Here is an 18,690-nt window from a genome sequence, read left to right as displayed (position 1 = left end):
CGTTTTCGACGTTTAATTCCTTCATTTCCACGTCCCAAATCGATCATCTGGTGGTCTTTCGAACTTGAATTTCTTCCTTGTGCGAGCAAGTGCATCCTATGACCATTATCGCCCTGGTCCCTTGGAGAGGGACAGGAGCGATCTCCATGTTTTTATGTTCATCTTGTATCTTTGACCTTCGAAAAATCATTGCTTGTGTCCTTTGCGCTTATTCCCATTCGCTTCATTATGTGTTTAGACGTATTTAAAGGGACCATCGCCCTTGTCCCTTGGAGAGGGACAGGAGCGATCCATGTTTTCTCCTTGACCTTGGCAACTTTACACTTCGATCTCCTTTGCAATGTCCTCCAAATGTCGTCCTTCGCATTTCCTATCCTCATGTCGCCTTGATCTTTGAAGGAACGTGAGTGTTTTTAATGATATCGCCCTAGTCCTTGTCCAAAGGACAGGAGCGATGGGAGACTTTTACCTCGATTAGCAATGTTTGGACGTTAAAAACTCTTGCAAATTGTCTTCAAACGATGCCTTGGACCATATGCTATCTTAAGACGTCTTGACTTAGCTTGATCTTGAAGCAAAACAAGGAATCCAAAGCAAATCGCTCTGGTCCCTTGGAGAGGGACAGGAGCGATCTAGTCTCCATGCTCAAAATGATGATCATTTTACGTTCAAAACTCTTGTTTATCATCTTTTTACCATACCATGGACCTTCCAAAACATTGCAATGTCTTGTCCTTACGTAAATTTTGCATGGATTAATCTAATATATCAATATCGCTCTAGTCCCTTCCTGAGGGACAGGAGCGAAGTTCATCATAACATGCTTGTTCTTGTTTGTACCAACTTGCAATTATCTTCATTGCGTGGAATGATGTCCTTTCGACCCTCTTGGTAACTTGAAACTTGTTTGGCTTTTGAAATTTACGCCATTATGTAGATATCGCTCTGGTCCCTTGGAGAGGGACAGGAGCGATCTAGGTCTTTAGAGTGCGAATCCTTCCATGTGATGACCTTTGCAACGTTTCGCTTGATGGAAATGCCCTGAAATGTCCTCGCCACCCTTCGTCCTGGCTTGGATCGGCCTTGAACCTTGGAGGGACGACCTTGAACCCTGGAGGGACGCATCATCACCATTGTATCGCCCTGGTCCCTTGGAGAGGGACAGGAGCGATCCTTCCTTCGTGGCCTTCATCTTACTTTGCCAGGTTCCAAGTTTATATTCAACGGAGTCGTCCTTCTTCACTCTATCCGCCCATGCCTTGACATTGTTTGTAATTTTGCAACAAAGGCAATTATATCAAAAATCGCTCTGGTCCCTGGGAGAGGGACAGGAGCGAACTAGGCATTTAGCACTGGTATGGACGTCCAAAAAATCTTCAAATTATATTCAATGTGCTCATCTCATGTTCTCCTTTGTTTTTGAACGTAAACTTGCCTCGACCCTTGTCTGGATTTTGCAAAATGAAGGAAATCGCTCTGGTCCCTGGGAGAGGGACGAGAGCTACAAGGTACCTCGCCCTGGTCCCTTGGAGAGGGACAGGAGCGATTTAGTCAATATAGGTCATTTTCCTTCGTTTTTTGCATCTCAAATTATATTCATTTGGCAAAGTATCTTCCTTCGGACGTCCTCAAATCATTAAGTTTTCAAAATCTTGCAAGGACAAGGCGAAATTTGAATCGTAGCTCCGGTCCTTCACTGAGGGACAGGAGCGATTTTCCTCCTGGAGGCCTTTCCGCGCTCATGAAAATCTTCAATTTATATTCAAATGAAAGATCTTGTCGTTCTCTATCATTTCAAACGTAAAATTTGTCTGGACTCTGTAGGGACGATGAGATATTTGAAATTGAGCTCCCGTCCTTCACTGAGGGACAGGAGCGATTTTGCTCCTACAGGCCAAAATAACAAGATTTTTCACATTTTAACACTTCACGAGGCAAAAACAAATCAATTCCGATGCCCAGGATCAAACTTCAAAAAAGTCAAAATTTGGTCAAAATATTCAGTCAGACAAAAATTCATATTGACGGTCAACACTTAGACAAGTTTAAGCTCTGCATGAATATTCCAATTGAAAAATTAGACCATTTTGGCGAAATCATTGCATTCAAAATTTGCATTCTAGAAAAGAAAGCTCAAAAGCTCTCAAAAATGACTGGATTTTGGCTTGAAAAGGCAAGATTTAAAACCCTAAGGCTTAGCCCTAAATCCAGACAACTAACTGACTAACAAAACCCTAAAAACGAAAGCGAAAACAAGCGAAAAACAAGCAAAAAAGAGGGGGTCCCCATTTGCGATGGGGCGATGTGTGAAATGGTCACAACACATCCCCATCCTGAAAACTTGATAGAATAAAACATCATTAGTGTAAGTGACTGCTTATAGAAGTCATCTTGAAAGAACTTAAAATATAACTGAGTCGAATTCTATAAAAATTAAATTCTTTTAACTGTTCCCTGATCTCAATCTTTACAGATTTTTAAATCATGGTAGCAAAAATTGTTTGGGGAAACAATCAGCAAACCAAAAGTATAAGATTTTTTGAAAAAATCGGAAAAAAATTGGATTTAAAAAAAACATTAAAAATTGTAGAAAAAGAGAAACTATTTTTTTTAAAAGCTTAAGGGCATTTCCATAGCATAGAGATATAAAGAGCAAATAAATTAGAGTTTAACCCATGAATTGTAGAAAATAATTTTTTGTTGTTTATGTTCATATTGCTGATTACATAAGCAAATATTCAGTTAACTTTTTAAGAGGGCATCACCAAATACACCAAATCGTTGTCTAAGTCTGAGATCAAATATTAGCCAAGTCTATGAAGTAACTGAGATCTAAAGTTAACAGACAAATAGTAAAAGTGGAAGCCATTTTGAAGTGATCCAAGAATTTCATTGTGATTGAGGCAAGGAGTTTTGTAGGGTTAATTCAATATTTTAGAAAGCTTATCAAATCATATTCCATAATTGCAATGCTTTATATCATAGCAACAAAAATCGTTCGGGGAAAAAATCGGCAAACCAAAAGTACAAGATTTTTTGAAAAAGTGGGTAAAAATTGGATTTTAAAATATCGTAAAAAATTGTAGAAAAATAGACACAAAATACTTTTTCTAAAAAGGGCATTTCCATAGCATAGAGATATATAGAGTAAATAAAATAGAGTTTAACCCATGATTATAGAAAATAGATTTTTGTTGTTTAAATTCATATTGCTGATTACATAGGCAAATATTCATTTAACTTTTTAAGAGGGCAGTCACCAAATAGTTGTCTAAATCTGAGATCAAAGATTAGCTAAGTCTATGAAGTAGCTGAGATCAAAATTTATCAGACAGAGATCCAGCTATTGTTAGGAATTTAATAAAAGTGGAAGCCATTTTGAAGTGATCCAAGACTTTCATTATGATTGAGGCAAGGAGTTTTCTAGGGGTAGTTCAAAATTTAAGAAAGCTTATCAAATCATATTTGACAGTTGCAATGCTTTATATTCCCTGATGGCAATTGGTAAGTCTTTTATATGGGATAGAAATCAACAAAAGACATTTGTTTAGCTACAGTAAAAGATTAGCAGTCCACTAGTTTTGGCAATACCTAGCTATTACGAACAAGTAATTGGTTAAAACTTAATGAATTATTTACAAAGATCGAAAAGATCTTATAGAATTACAACGACAATGTTTCTAAATAAGAAACAATCATAAATAGAAAGAATCTAAGTATTTACAATATAATACATGATTGACCATTAATTAATAATAACCAGTATTATTCTAATACCCTCCCTTAATGGTCAATCTGTCAACAACACCAAGCTTACCCCTGAATTTAGCAAACTTATCTAGGCTGAGAGACTTCGTGAGAATGTCTGCAGTTTGATCCGCAGTTTGAACATACTACAACTGAACTGAGTCGTCTTCAACAAGCTTCGGAATAAAATGGCAATGAGTTTCCACATGCTTGGTTCTTTCATGGAAGACGGGATTCTTGGCAAGTTTGAGAACTCCCTGATTATCACAGAACAAGGGAGTCGGTCCTGCTTGAGATATTTGCATATCCGCAAGCATCCGGCGAAGCCAGCCTGCCTCACAAGCTGCCTTAACTGCTCCTCAATACTTTGCTTATGTCGAGGAGAGAGCCACTGCCTGCTGCTTTTTACTAGTCCATGTGACTACACCAGATCCCAAATTGAACACATACCCAGATGTTGATTTCCTGTCATCAACCGAACCTGCCCAATCTGAATCTGTGTAACCACTGAGCCTAGGATCGTGACTCCTTCTGTAAAGAAGTCCATAATCAAAAGTGCCTTTCACATAACGTAGCACACGCTTCACTGCTACCCAATGATCAACCTTGGGGGCTGTCATGAAGCGTGAAATGTAGCTCATTGCAAAACTGAGATCAAGTCTAGTGGTAGTGAGATAGATGAGACTGCCCACTAGTTGCCTGAATGTTGTTTCATCTACAGGAGGAGAATCAGACTTGGTCGACAACTTCAATCCTGTCTCCATAGGCGTGAAAGCAGGTTTACAATCCTGCATTCGAAACCTGTCAAACAAGTTGTTGGCATACTTATACTAAGAAATAAAAATGCTACCATTAGTCTACCAAACCTCAACACCTAAACAATAATGGAGAAGCCCCAAATTTGTCATGTCAAAAGCCTTGCACGGGTCTTGTTTGATTTCTGCAAACAAATGTGTTGAACTGCTAGTAACGATCAAGTCATCCACATAGACAACAAGAAAGAGAACATCATCACCAGAGTGTTTGATATACAGATTTGGGTTAGAAGGGCTACGCTAAAAACCATGAGCAACCAAGCACTGATCAATCTTGATCTACCACACTCGAGGAGCCTGTTTAAGTCCATAGAGTGCTCTCATGAGTCTACATACTTGATGTTCTTTGTCGGCAACCTTGAAACTAGGAGGCTACGTCATGTAGACTTCTTCCTGCAACTCACCGTTGAGGAAGGCACTCTTAACATCCATCTGATGGACTTTCCATCTAACTGAGCCGCAATAGCGAGAAGAAGACGAATTGTACTCATCTTGGCAGTAGAAGCAAAAGTCTCCTCATAATCAATGCCCTCCCGCTGTGTGAATCCCTGAGCAACCAATCTGGCCTTGTATTTATCCAAGGTACCATCTGCATGATACTTGACCTTATACACCCATTTGCAACTAATGGGCTTCTTCTCTAGAGGAAGTTCAGAGAGAACCCAAGTCTTGTTCTTCAGAAGGCTTTGGTATTCTGCATCCATTGCCTGTTTCCACTCTAGAATCCCTTTTGCCTCTGCATAAATCTAAGGCTCATAAATACTATGAATGTTGGCCATGAGAGCAAAATTGACAGTAGACTGTTGTTTGCTCTTGTTTCTGGACGATCTACCCTCAATGAGCTCATCAGGACGAAGATCACTGATGGTCCTAGCCCACCATTTAGGCCGAAGAGTAGAAGAACCAACATCAGAAGCAGGAGGAATAACTGGAACTGGAGGTGAAATAGGATCTAGAACAAGTGGAAGATTAGCATCATCCGGAGGAAATTCAGGTAGTCCATCATCAAATTCAGAATCTCCATCATCCCTCCCATGAGGTGAACCAAATGGAAGACGGACACCCAAATCAAAAGCCTTCAAAGGCTGATCCTCGAAATGCTACTCAGACAAGGAAAGCTAAAAAGGTCCTCATTCTTCATTAAAGACAACATCACGACTGAAGATAAGACGATCAATGTCTACATCAATCAGCCAATAAGCCTTGTGGTTGTCACTGTACCTTGTAAACATAAGTTTCTGACTCTTGGAATCCAACTTGGAGCGCTTGGCATCTGGAACCCATACATATGCTAAAGAGCCAATAACTTTCAAATGACTGATCCTGGGTTTGCGACCAGTCCAGGCTTGCTCGGGAGTCTTCCCTTTAACAGCATGTGTGGGAGACCGATTAAGGAGATAGATTGCAGTGTATACTGCTTCTACCCAATACTTCTTAGGAACATTCTTGTGTACCTAGCCATTTCTGTAATGGTGCGGTTGCGACGTTCTACAACGCCGTTTTGTTGAGGGGTGTATGGTGTGGTTAACTGACGTTTTATGCCATGTGTATCACAGAAAGTGGAGAAAGCAGTAGAACAAAACTCTCCCCCCCCCATTATCAGACCTAAGAGTAATAATAGAACAACCAAACTCTTTTTCTACTAAGGCCTTAAATTTTTGAAATACAGGAAACACATCTAATTTTTTGTCTAAGAAAGTACACCCACATTTTACAACTGAAATCATCAACAAAAAGCAAGAAATACGTGCACCCAGTAACAGAAGGTGTATTCATTGGACCACATACATCAGCGTGGACCATAGTTTTAAAACTCGTGGACTCGCCACGGACTCGCGAGGCGAGTCCTGGCGAGTCCATCTAAAAGACTCGCGAGTTTTTTGCAAGGACTCGCGCGAGTCTTTTGCTTGGACTCGCGAGTCTTTCAAATGGACTCGCGCAACCCAAAAAAAAAGTCATGAAAGCTTTAAAATTGAGTTTTTTTAAATTTTTTTTGCCTTCATTTGGCATAACTGAGGGAGTGAAAAATAAAATAAAAATAACACCCGACACCTTTATAAAATAATAAAAGTATTTTTGGCCTCGCGAGGTGCTGCCCCTCGACCCCTCCCTGTATCACGACAGGGAGCGTGTAAGGGGCGCTGCCCCTTGACCCAAACTTGGGGGCGCTGCCCCCAAACCCCCGTCAAAAAATATAGGGGGAAACTGCGCCGATGGAAGTAGGGAAAATTTAACCTCTGAGTCTGATTAGGCTCCATATAACAGCATAATTAGCATTGAAGAAATCTTGGTATTTTACATTTTAGAGTTGCAAGTTTGAAACTATGAGTATGTGACATGTGTAATGTTTCAATTATGGCTCTTATGCTCTCTAAATGCATTAATTTCTTTGCTTTTTTGTAAAACTATGGTTTTTCTTTTTGCCGAGTCCTTGCCGAGTCTTTCACAAGTCTTTCACGAGTCCGAGTCCGAGTCCAAATTTTTGGTTTGCCGAGTCCAAGGCGAGTCCGAGATTTTCAACTATGGCGTGGACCAACTGTAGTACCTTAGAGGCTCACCATGAGTCACCATCCTTGAACGGTGTCCTGTGCTGCTTCTCAGCCTGACAAGCTTCACAAACTCGCCGATTCTGAGTTTGAATTCTAGGTAGGCCATGTACTAAATCTTCCCGAACAAGCTGAGCAAGGTAGTGAATGTTCAGGTGACCATATCGCTAATGCCAGAGACTAGTGATAGAGGAGGATTTAGCTGCAAAGCATGCTCAAGAGAATCACCTGTATCCACAAGTCTGTATAGACCATGATCCTCGATGCCAACAGCTACAGTAGTGCGAGATGCACGATCAACAATCGAACACTTGTGTGAACTAAAGATCATATCAAGCTGAGGAGAATGCCGCATAATCTGACTTACTCAGAGTAGGTTTAGTTCCATGCCAGGAATGTAGTATACATTGAGGAATAAAAGATTCCTTCCACCAGACTGTATCTGATGGTTGCCCTTGCCGACAACAGTATACTCTTCACCTCCTCCAAATATGACTGAATTAGTATAGGGAGAGAATTTTGAAAACCAATCACGCTTGTGAATGAAATGCCGAGAAGTACCAAAATCTATAACTGTTGGCTTGATGATGATTGTAATGTATTCATCACTTGTTGTCATTGATGAAACACTCTCACACACACATGATTACATTGACTACCGGTGTAACTTCATTGGTTTACACTGTTAACCGGTATATTTAAGGTCTATCTCTAACCGGTACTCTGTGTCAACCCGTATGTGCTTAAGAGATAACATGTGGTTAAATTAAGTTGGCATCAAAATGAAGATGAAAATGAAGATGGAGATCAAACGGAAGATTCCAGGACAACGGTTCACATGTTTTGTTCCAACCGGTATTGACTGTTCTAACCGGTATCTGATTTTGTGATGAGTTACCAGCACCGTTTTCTTGACAATCATTTTTGTGATGAGTTATGTTTACTTGTCTAGATACACTGCACCTAGGAAATTGTGTTCCTATGGCCGACATAAGATTTGTATGTCTATTTAAAGACATCTTAGTAAGAGAGAGAACACATATAGTAGAGGTCTTTATGCGAATACTGATATGCATAAAGTGTGAAAGCTTTTGTTGAAGAGCGATAAGTGTTAAGATGAAGAGCAGTGTTGAATGTACTTAGAATGATCTGATCAAGCAAGTCTTGTGCTACTCAGAACAGATCAAACCTTTCTTGTTGTTTTCTAATCATTACAACAAAATCAAATCCCCTAACCGGGTAAGCTCTAACAAGCTTCATTGTACAAAATCCTCTAACAAGGTGATCCATTAGTTTGGATTCCCAAATCCTCCAACGAGGTTACTCCTAACAGGGTAGTACTCTTAACAGGGTATAAGCTTCTAATCAAGCTTGGGATCTCTAACAAGATTCGCTCCTAGCAGAGCACTTTGTAAGACCATAACCGGTCAATTATCTATTACTGCAGATAGTTAACTTGTGAGTTCCATCTCACCGTGGTTTTTACCTATTTGGGTTTTCCACGTATAAACACTTGTGTTATGGTGGATGTTCTACTTTATGTGGATGTTGTTATTTCATTTTGGTTAGCATGTATTTTGTTTAAATGCTTGGTTAAGTTCGTCTACCGGTTAGTGTTTGAAGTTGTGTTATTTTTGGTATCACTAATTCACACCCCCCCCCCTCTCAGTGCTTTTCAAGTCCATCAATAACCAAGCAGAAGATTTCACATGGTCTGCAAATGTTTTAGCCACGAAGGCGTAAAAGGCAAACTCTTTCTGCTCTGTGTGCTCAGCGACATTGGCTTTAGGCTGAGACCCTCCCTCAAAGAAACGAGACTCGGACTCGACTCAAACTCAACTCAGACTCAGCGAGGCTGACTCGACTCAGGACTAGGACTTAGGAGTCAAAACTCGGCTCAGACTCAGCTGACTTGGCAAAGTGAAAAACTGAAGAAATTTAGAGTTTTTTAAAGATTTAAAACTTGTTTCATGCACCTTTTATTAAATACACCTTAAAGACACAATAACATCATCAAATAGAAGCTAATTTGATTACATACACAAGTATACATCAATCACATAAGCATAAACACAAATTGTAGCTGAAGGAAATAACAAACATAGATATATAAATATTGTCAAATGTATACAATATTACAAAACTCATGGAATAAAAAATCCATGTCATCATATGATCAAATGAGATGCAAACTCTTCCTTTCCAACTCTTGATGCACCAAATGAAAGTATATGTTGTTATATGGAATTGGAGCCTAATCAGACTCGGAGGTTAAAATTCCCCTACTTTTATAGACGCAATTTCCCCCCTAATTTTACGACAAGGGTTTGGGGGCAACGCCCCAAGTTGGGGTCAAGGGGCAACGCCCCCGACACACTCCTTGTCACGATACAAGGCGGGGTTGACAGGCAACACCCCGCGAGACCAAAACACTTTTATTATTTTATACAGGTGTCGGGTGTTAATTTTCTATTGTTTCTCCTCATAACTCACCTTTCTCCTCCTATTTTGCCAAATGAATGAAATGAAGTTCACTTTTAGGCTCAAAGCATAATATAAACCAAAAAAATCAATTCAAAACATATTAGAAGTTGTGTTTTTTTTTTAACTTAAAGTTACATGCCGTCACCCGAGTTTGGGAGTCGGGACTCGCCAAACTTGGCGATTTTGGTTAATTCCTGTTTCTCTACCCTCCCTGCTTTCGTTGTTCGGAAGCTATCCGATTGCGACAATCCTTGATCATGTGGCCATATTTGTGGCAATAGTTGCATTGAACCTTCTTCTTCGAACCATCCTGAGACTGACTGGAGCCCTTCTGCTAAGATAATTGAGATGATTGAAATTTGCCTTTATCCTTGTGAAAGGATTTGGCTGCAAAGGCTTGCTCTGAGGAGGACGAAGTGGAATTGCTACCAAATTGTTATTTCCAATGATCCTATTGCAGAAGTTTGGTGCACAACTCTGGAAATTTCAGATCAACATTCGTTGAGGTAATGTTGAGAGTTTCGATGAAGTGCTCATAGGATTTTGGTAGACTCTTCAAGGTGATGACTACCATATCCTCTTCCTCCATTTTCTGACCAATAGCTTCGAGCTGATCTCGAATATCCTTAATCTTCGTGACATGTTCGTGTAAGGAAATACGTTCATCCATCATAATGGAGAACAACTAGTTCTTCAAAAAGAACGCTCGGCTTTTGTCGGATGTCTCATGCAATTCCTTAAGATGCTTCCAAATTTCTGATGTTGGCTTGCCAGAGGGAATCTGAGGCAACTGGTCATCTGTGACAGAAAGCTTAAGGAGCATGACGGCTTCTCGATTTCGATCATCAAACTTGTCCTAATCTAATCCAGCTGTGGTGCGACGAGACTCTTTTCCCAAAACAAGATAATCAATGCAATGATATTCAAAGATTGTCAGCATGTGCTGCTTCCAGGTGTTATAATTCTTCTTGTTGAATCTCTGACTGCCTTCCAACATTAAGTTTGTTAATGATGCCATCTTGCACGCTTCCCAATGCACAGAAAATGAGAAATCTGAAAAGGCATGAAACTGAAACAAAGGCAGAATTAGGTACAGACTTCGAAAAAATGAAGTATGGTTGGCACGGAACCCAAGGTAAAATTTCTAGCAGACCCAAAAAACTTCTTGAAAAACCCACAAAGAATATGTAGGTTAAATCTGGATCCGACCAAACAATCAGAGGATTTCGAAGAAACCCTAGTTGGCAAAAAGAAAACCTAGATCATGGAAAATTCTGCAGACCCAAAAAAAAATGAATACTAGCCACCGAAAATACGGAGAGTCTGAAAAATCCCTAGAGCATGGAAGCAAAAGAAATCGCCCAAAAAAGAAGCCGCCGTCGGAAGACAATACCAGAAGTCGCATGGAAATTCGCATGCAAAAAATGACATTGCGCGGGACAAAACCGACTTCGCATGCATGCATAAAACAAATCGCGGTCAAAGAATTGCGATACTTGCAAGAGACAGACGCAGAATACGAAGAACCGACGGACTCAGGTGTCGAATTGAAAGAAGGATCACAGGCCGCCAAAAAAATCTCAGAAATCCCGTCGCGAAAACAAGGCGTCGCGGGTTTATAAGTTTGCAAATGGCGGATCGCGCAGATAAAATCGTAGAAGACAACCTCCGTGAACAGAAAGAGAACAAGACATGATTTTTAAAATCGCGAGTAGAAAGACACAACCCAGCAAAAATTCAACTCGGCAAAAAACGATTTTCAAAAAATATCCACCTAGAAGCAAGACGGGAAAAAATTTCAGAGAAAAAATTGTTTTCAAATTTCTTTAAAAAATTTCATTCGAAAAACAATTTTTCGTATCTATCCCGCTCTGATACCATATTACGAACAAGTAATTGTTAAAAAACTTAATGAATTATTTACAAAGATAGAAAAGATCTTATAGAATTACAAAGACGATGTTTCTAAATAAGAAACAATCGTAAATAGAAAGAATCTAATTATTTACAATATGATACATAATTGACCATTAATTAATAATAAACAATATTATTCTAATACTAGCTTGTAACAACTATTTTAGGTAGAGACAAATTTTAATGATTGTGTGTTGGAGGCTCTTTTATTACAACTATGTAAGCTTGTTTGGTGTGATTCAGATTTATTTCGTGGAGCACTTTGGATATATTGCTCACATAATGAATTGTATGTCTTTGTTTGAGAAAAAATTAACTACATCAATTATAAATTAAATATCATATATATATAATGTCTTCAAATATTAGTGTTGTGGTAGAAACACTCCACTGGTGAGGCAGCCACCAAGGTTCAAACCCCTGCTGGGCCATTGAGCTTGCAGGCTTTTTGCCTTTGTTGGGTCGTTGAGCTCTTGGGTTTGGACAAGTGAAGTGAGGGGAATGATGAACCCCCCAAAAATGGACAAAATAACAAACTTTTTCAACATTGATTCCACATTGACTTTGACTCCATCTCGGATCAACCCTATTTCTAAGCAATTCAATAATTTCACATTGACTTTGATTCCATCTCGGATCAACCCTATTTCTAAGCAATTCAATAATTTCACAAGTTTTTCTACAGTTTTGCAAGTTTTTACAATATTTTTTTCACTTTTTTGTCATTTTTGAGGGTTTTTAACATGATTTAAATGCAAAAAACCATTGAAATTTGGGTCAACGATTTTTTCGTGAATCAGGATTTTTTCAGGGAAATTGGCTGGCTCCAAGATTCAAGATTCAAGATTAATCGGGTAAAATCATGATTTTTTGCAGACTATTGCTCTATGTTTTAATTAATTTTTATATTTATTCTTTTGTATTTTTAATTTTAAATGAGTAAAATAACCAGCAAGGAAAAAGTTCTCTAATCACCCTATCCAGGATCTAGAAAAAGCGATCCAAGTTCATAGTCATATACCTTCTTTTGCAGAAGATGACATGGATAGTAATGGTCAATGGAGTGAACCTTTTTTTTTTATTATTGGTATAAGTTTGTTGAGTTAAAATCAACCTACCACAGTAGGACAGGACAAAGAATAGACTAGAAACATAGCCACAGTTATCTTGGTTCAAGGACAGAGCAGGTCATAATTCCAGAATCCAAACAAATGGAAGACCCTCAAGTGGAAGGATCGTGGAACAGAAGCCATAAGGTAAAGGTACAATTGATTGAGATGCAAGGGCAGAAAACCGCCAGATAGTAGAACAGAGAGCATCTATATAGCCCCAAAACTAGAAAAAGATTCATGACGCTATGCAGAAATCCAGTAAACAGATGGAGGAATGGATTAAAATGGGAGGAATGGCAGACAATCAAGTGGTTTTGACACAGCACCAATAAGCTATACTAACAACACTTGACCCAGATAGTTTTCTGGATTTGATTCCAACACAGAAATTGCTCACAAGGCATTTGACTTTTCAATCTGCATCTTTCATATTACCAATGTAACAGTTATTTTTACTTTATAATGTAATCTGTAATCATATAGTTACCTTTTCCACAATTGATGTCAGCTTGAAAGTAAGGTACAATCCTGTGGTCAGAGAAGAGAAAAGGCTTCCATATTCTTTATTCAGAAAGAAACGATACCAAACTGGAGTTGGAAGCAATGCACGGTAAAGAAGCAAGACATATTCCACAAGTGTCAAGACCTGCCCCTGCAAAATTTCCATAGCAAGAATATAAAGAGCTCAACTATGCAAATCATACAATCAAAATACCTATGAAGAATCCAGCAAAAAACGCAAATGCTTAAATCAGAATGTGAACAAAATCGTATTGCAATTACTTAGCTTCATGTATCCCTTTAGAAAGGAAGAAAATAATTTGACATGTTTTGTATTACATTGAAGTTTTCTCCAAAATTGTACTTTTAACAAAATATGCATCCTACAGAACTTACATGGCATAAGCTCAAGTGGTAAAAGCAAATGGGCCAAAGTGGTGCCAAAATTCTGAAAGTGGCTAACGCTCCTCTACAACAAGCAGCAAGTAGAATTTGCAACGTTTTTCGCGTTTGATTTTCAATTTGGTTGATCTTTCCATCCTCACATGTTTGGAAAGAGGCTCACTCTCACTGTAGAGTGGTTGTACTCCATCTTAATTACAGTTGCAAATTTGAATGCAAGCCTGAGTGAGGTGAGAATGTTGTATAGGTGTAAAGAGGCTCTAAACCTGTTTTGTGAGCTCATTAGCACCATTGTAAACATATGAACCATCTTTTCGATAGTAGAGTAGAGAGTAAATTGACCTCTAGAGATGGATTTTTTGCCCTAAGTTTTCTTTAGTGCAGTATATGTGTTCAATTTGCATGCATATTTACATTTGTTATTCCACATGTGTGTGAAGATCTGCACTTCCTTGATTTGAGCATGTCTATGTTCATTTGATACTATTGTAAGTGGTTTAGACTGTTTTAGAGTTCTTGCTAGGGTGTTACCGTTTGAAGAGTTCTTTAGCACAGTAAGGAATCTCCCCCATGTTTACGCATCAGCCTGTGCCTTTCAAGCTTATATGGTATCAAAGGCATTCATTTGCTTTTCCTGTGTGAGACAGAATCCACTTACCTTGCCGTTGTATACTGCCCCTTTGGTTCATGTAAGACTTTTGTAAGCCTTTTCTCAGGGTACTGTAAAGTGCAATAACAGAAAATTGGGGAGAGAAAATCTGTGGGGTTAATGAGATAGGCAACATTTTGTCAGGAGGCAGAAACTGTCCTCAAAAGATGAACAGTAGCAAAAGCAAACAGCAGGTAGAAACATAGCAGCAACGTGTGTGAAGATGCTGTCAGGAAGGTGTGAATGGCTCAATGCCCACTGATGAGACAGGTGTTTATGAAACGCATTGGCTTTGCACGGAGTGTGTATAATTTTGCAATGGTATCTCATAGTCAATTGTCTTATTTGCTTCTCCAGTGAGTCACATCTAAAGAATTCTCCACTTGCCCAGCACATCCTTTTTGTATGGTAAGTATAAATATAAGAAATCTAAAGTGTACTAGAATGCTTTTATCTTATGGAATATTTTTGTTTGATTTTTTAATCAAGGGAAGGGAAGATTAGTTTAAAATTCTAATTACGACTTTTATTTTGACAACAGATCAAAACACATTTTAAAGGGTCCACTAGGTAAGGTTTTATAATCTTCATTACGTACAAGTTCTCTAGTGTTTGAGATCATTGAAAAGGTGTAAACAAAAATCCCTCTCATCAGCAGCATTCATTGGGAGTTAAAACCATGGCTTGCTAATATACAATCCTTAGTTTTGCCCAGGTCTCAAAAAGTAACCAGAAAATTTTATAGCTTACTGAGTCATAAAACAACCTCAATCAGATTGTGTTAAATAAAGAAGAAAAACCCGTTCACAATCCTGAAATTTTGACAGGATACATAAGGAAGCTTTAATGCTTCTAAAATTGTCAGTTGCAGGTGAATTAGAACCTGATCATTATGAATGCAAATTCGGCACCATTATTGTGGGTAAACCTAAAGAACAAGAAACAGACATCAGAATTTTGGCAGAAATTGGGCAGGCATAGTATCAAGAATCTCTTGTTTTCTTCTAAGTTACAGGGAGTATCTAACTTTGAATATTTTTAGAAACTTTAAGCATCTTAGTTACCAACTGTATGCTAATAAATCAGAGTATGCTGAGGCTATAGTAGCTACAGTCTTATGAAGTTTTGCGAACATCCTACGCTTCTTTTGTTGAATCCCTACAATCTAATTGTGGAGACTTACACTTGGCTTCAAGAAGTTATCAACACTTCTTTTGCAAATGTAGTGGAGGAAGAACCAGAGGGAAGCATCAATCTCAAACAATACAAAGAATCCATTCAGAGCGCCGATCAAAGGAAAACACAAGCACAACACCAGCAATTCACAAAACAACTCCTTCAAAGGCAGAAATATATCAAAGAGATTAAATATAAATATATTTACTATCATGAGTCCAGACTAGTTAAGAGAAATTACCAGAAAAAAAAAATGAGTAATATGGCACACCAGAGGGGATCAAAGCATGCAAATGTTGCTAGGAGTGAAGAGCAAGACATAACAAAAGAGTTTTCGAGTTACGACGCAGGAGCAGTTAGCCAAGTCCACAATTTTGACTTGGGCATCTAGACATTACATACCAGAGCGTGCAGACTGTATGTAACTTCTGCTGAGGATAAGAGCAAAAGTGAATCTGTTACATTAGGTGGATGTATAGACTCACTATGCCACTAAACCCAAAGCTTTCTTTTTGCACTAAGCATTTCTCAGAAGTGGAAGATGGCATCTTATGTTGTCCTCACTAACTCCAACATCATTGGTCACTTGGCCTGAGGTTTCCTCTTGGCCAACCAAAGGTTCATTCCCACAAGCTACAAGCTGAGATGGATCACCATATTCTTCGCCAAGACCGGATCTTTTGTCTTTGCTCCCTCCAAGAGGTGGAGAATAAGGAGCATTTCTCTTGAGATGTCTCATTTACTATGAGATCTAACGGAGATATTGCTACCCCTACAAGGACTCAAGCAACACTCTTGCTACTTTCTTTAGATATCCTAACCAGCAATGCCATATATGGGAGGTTGTCACCCCTTGACATAGATCCTTGCAGGAGATCTCCAGGTATCCAAGAGATAATAAGTTGATCACCTCCTCCTTCTAGCCCATCTAGGAGACTTGTGTCTCTAAATAACTCTTAAAAATTGCTCCTTCACACAGACATAAATACACATGAGACAACATTTCTCACAAATTCTGCCCCAACACATTCCCCCTCAACAACATGATTCTACTTCTTCTCAATAGCATAGTTTAGCTCCTTCCAAATGACATAGATTTACTCCTCTTTGGTCTCCCCTCTAACCACAAGGACAAAGGCATATTACAAGCTTCTTCACTACTATATGAGTTACTTTTGCCTTTGGTGTTAAGTGTGATTCTAGGAGCGAGATGCTTCCTCTTAGAATCCCCATCACTATGATCGATGATCTCCCCAATGGGCACTATCAAATCTTGTATCGGTCCTTTCACTATGATCGATGATCTCCCCAATGGGCACTATCAAATCTTGTATCGGTCCTTTCACTATGATCGATGATGATGCCGAAGACTCCTACATTTCAACCTTGGACTATGATACTTCACGAGATTTTCCTATCTCTCCAATACTCCTCAACTTATGCTCTTTGGGGTTCTTGTTCTCCCTACTGGGTTTTACAAATTTGGTTATATTTTAAGGGAACCACACTTGATAGAAATGTTCAAAGGTTTATGCATGCAAAATCATTAAATGATCCCCACTCCTCGCCATTCTTGACCACAAAATCATTCAATGCTCCCCACTCCTCGCCATTTCAGCCATCTCAACTTTCTTTCTTTCCTGCTTGTTCTCGAGTGTTCGATGCTTGTAGACACAATAAGGTGTTCACCCTTATTTCAAATGCATTGTTTTACCTTCTTTTTACATAACTTATATAACCTTGACAGAGCTACCACCAAAGATGTTCTTTCTCTAAATGTTGTTGGCATTGTATGTATGCATTATGTTCAATTTGGCCAACACTCTTACTTTCTTACTATTTTGTTGTCTTGAGAAAATGTCCTTTCTATTGTTTCCTTGATGTTCATTTCCTTCTCAGTTTTCTAAACCCTTGCTGTAATTAAATATGTATGTATATGTGTATGCATGTATAAATATGTATTATGTATGTATGTAACTATATAAATTTATACTTACATACATACATGCATACATACATTTACATGTATTTGATTATTTTCTTGACTATGTGTTAGTATCACCAACAACATTGTATTTTTGTCTTTGGTTTTCCCTTTTATGGGCCTCTCTAGGGTTCTCTCCCTTGATTATCTGGTGTGAAGACTCTTGCTTTGGTGTGGAAAAATTACTGCTGCGATCCTCAGGTTTCATATTGCTCATTCTCTTAAGAAAATTTGGAGTTTGAATAAATATTAGTCTGGAAGAAACATTGGTGTGAGATAATTCAAAGGCGCAGACTCTTGGTATTGGCATGAGCTTCTGTTATTGGCATAACTTCATTTTCCTGATGCGTGGAGGCTATACTCTTGGCTCGGCGTGTCTCTGCTCCTTGTGAATCTTGGCATGAGATAAGAAACCTTGGAGTTATATTTGCTGCCTCGGCTTCCATTCCCATCATTATAAATAAATATTTGCAGAATTCTACATTGCTGTTATTGCTACAGTAAGTCGACTGTTATTAGTAGTTTGCTGATCTCTAAATCGGATCATTGGACTTTCAGTTGTTGGAAAACTGTGCATTACTCATTGATGGGCATAGGTGGAATCTCCTGTGACAATTTAAGAGACACAAATCAGACCTTGGCATGTGGAGTGACCTTCAGAGCTACAGTCAACTGCACTGTTAATGCCTATTCACAAGAGGGAGCGTTGATGTAATTTGCTGTTTCCAATCCTAGAATCATGAGACTAAGGTCAGAGATCTCTGTTTTCAGTTATTGTAACTCTGAGATAAGATCAGAAATTTCTGTGTCTATGGTTTGCAAATTTCTGCTTCAATAGTAGCAGTTGCTTGTAATTGATCTCTCTCTTTATCTTCTGCTCCATTGTTTAATTTATGAATGCAAAGCTGTTTGAAACCATTACATGTTCAAACATCATTAAACCTGCAAACTTGGAAACGGTCCATGCATGCAAGCAACCAATTAATTTTCATTGGCAAATCAGACGAAATGATCATTTGCTGAGTGTTGGAAAGGTGCAAAAAATTTAGTGCAGAACAGGGTAGGCCACTACAGATAACTCCTTCTCAATATCGAGATGGTAGTTGTTCTTCTGCTGATTTGTGACTGTAGGCATGATAAGAGATTCTGCTGCCCACTCCACCTGATCAGGTCTGATCAAATGCTCCATCCTCTTGAGGGATACAACTCTAGGACTCCCATCTGATAATCCTCTGAGCACTATCATCTTCCCATTGGATTCAAACTTCATTTCCATTTTCTACAAGTTGAAAGAGAACTCCACAAGATATAGCATCCAATGCATCCCTAAGAGGCTAAGACCACATCAATATCCCCA

The 18,690-nt window shown here is 38.8% G+C and overlaps 1 protein-coding gene across 3 annotated transcripts in view; it reads right to left on the bottom strand.

Moving 5' to 3' along the window:
• Window positions 1-18,690, bottom strand: part of LOC131048650 (uncharacterized) — a 66,358-nt gene that overhangs the window by 16,642 nt on the left and 31,026 nt on the right. For 2 of the 3 annotated variants that reach the window (XM_057982688.2, XM_057982687.2), the window contains exon 5: window positions 13,109-13,273. The exons of the other annotated variant lie outside the window; for it this stretch is intronic. In XM_057982688.2, coding sequence (XP_057838671.1) covers window positions 13,109-13,273 — 165 coding nt within the window. The remainder of the gene's footprint in view (window positions 1-13,108; window positions 13,274-18,690) is intronic. 3 annotated transcript variants of the gene reach the window in all.

Source organism: Cryptomeria japonica, chromosome 1 (genome assembly GCF_030272615.1).
Source record: "Cryptomeria japonica chromosome 1, Sugi_1.0, whole genome shotgun sequence".
Classification (NCBI taxonomy): Eukaryota; Viridiplantae; Streptophyta; class Pinopsida; order Cupressales; family Cupressaceae; genus Cryptomeria; species Cryptomeria japonica.
Note: the sequence above shows the minus strand (reverse complement) of the source record. Positions and strands in the feature narration are given on the sequence as shown.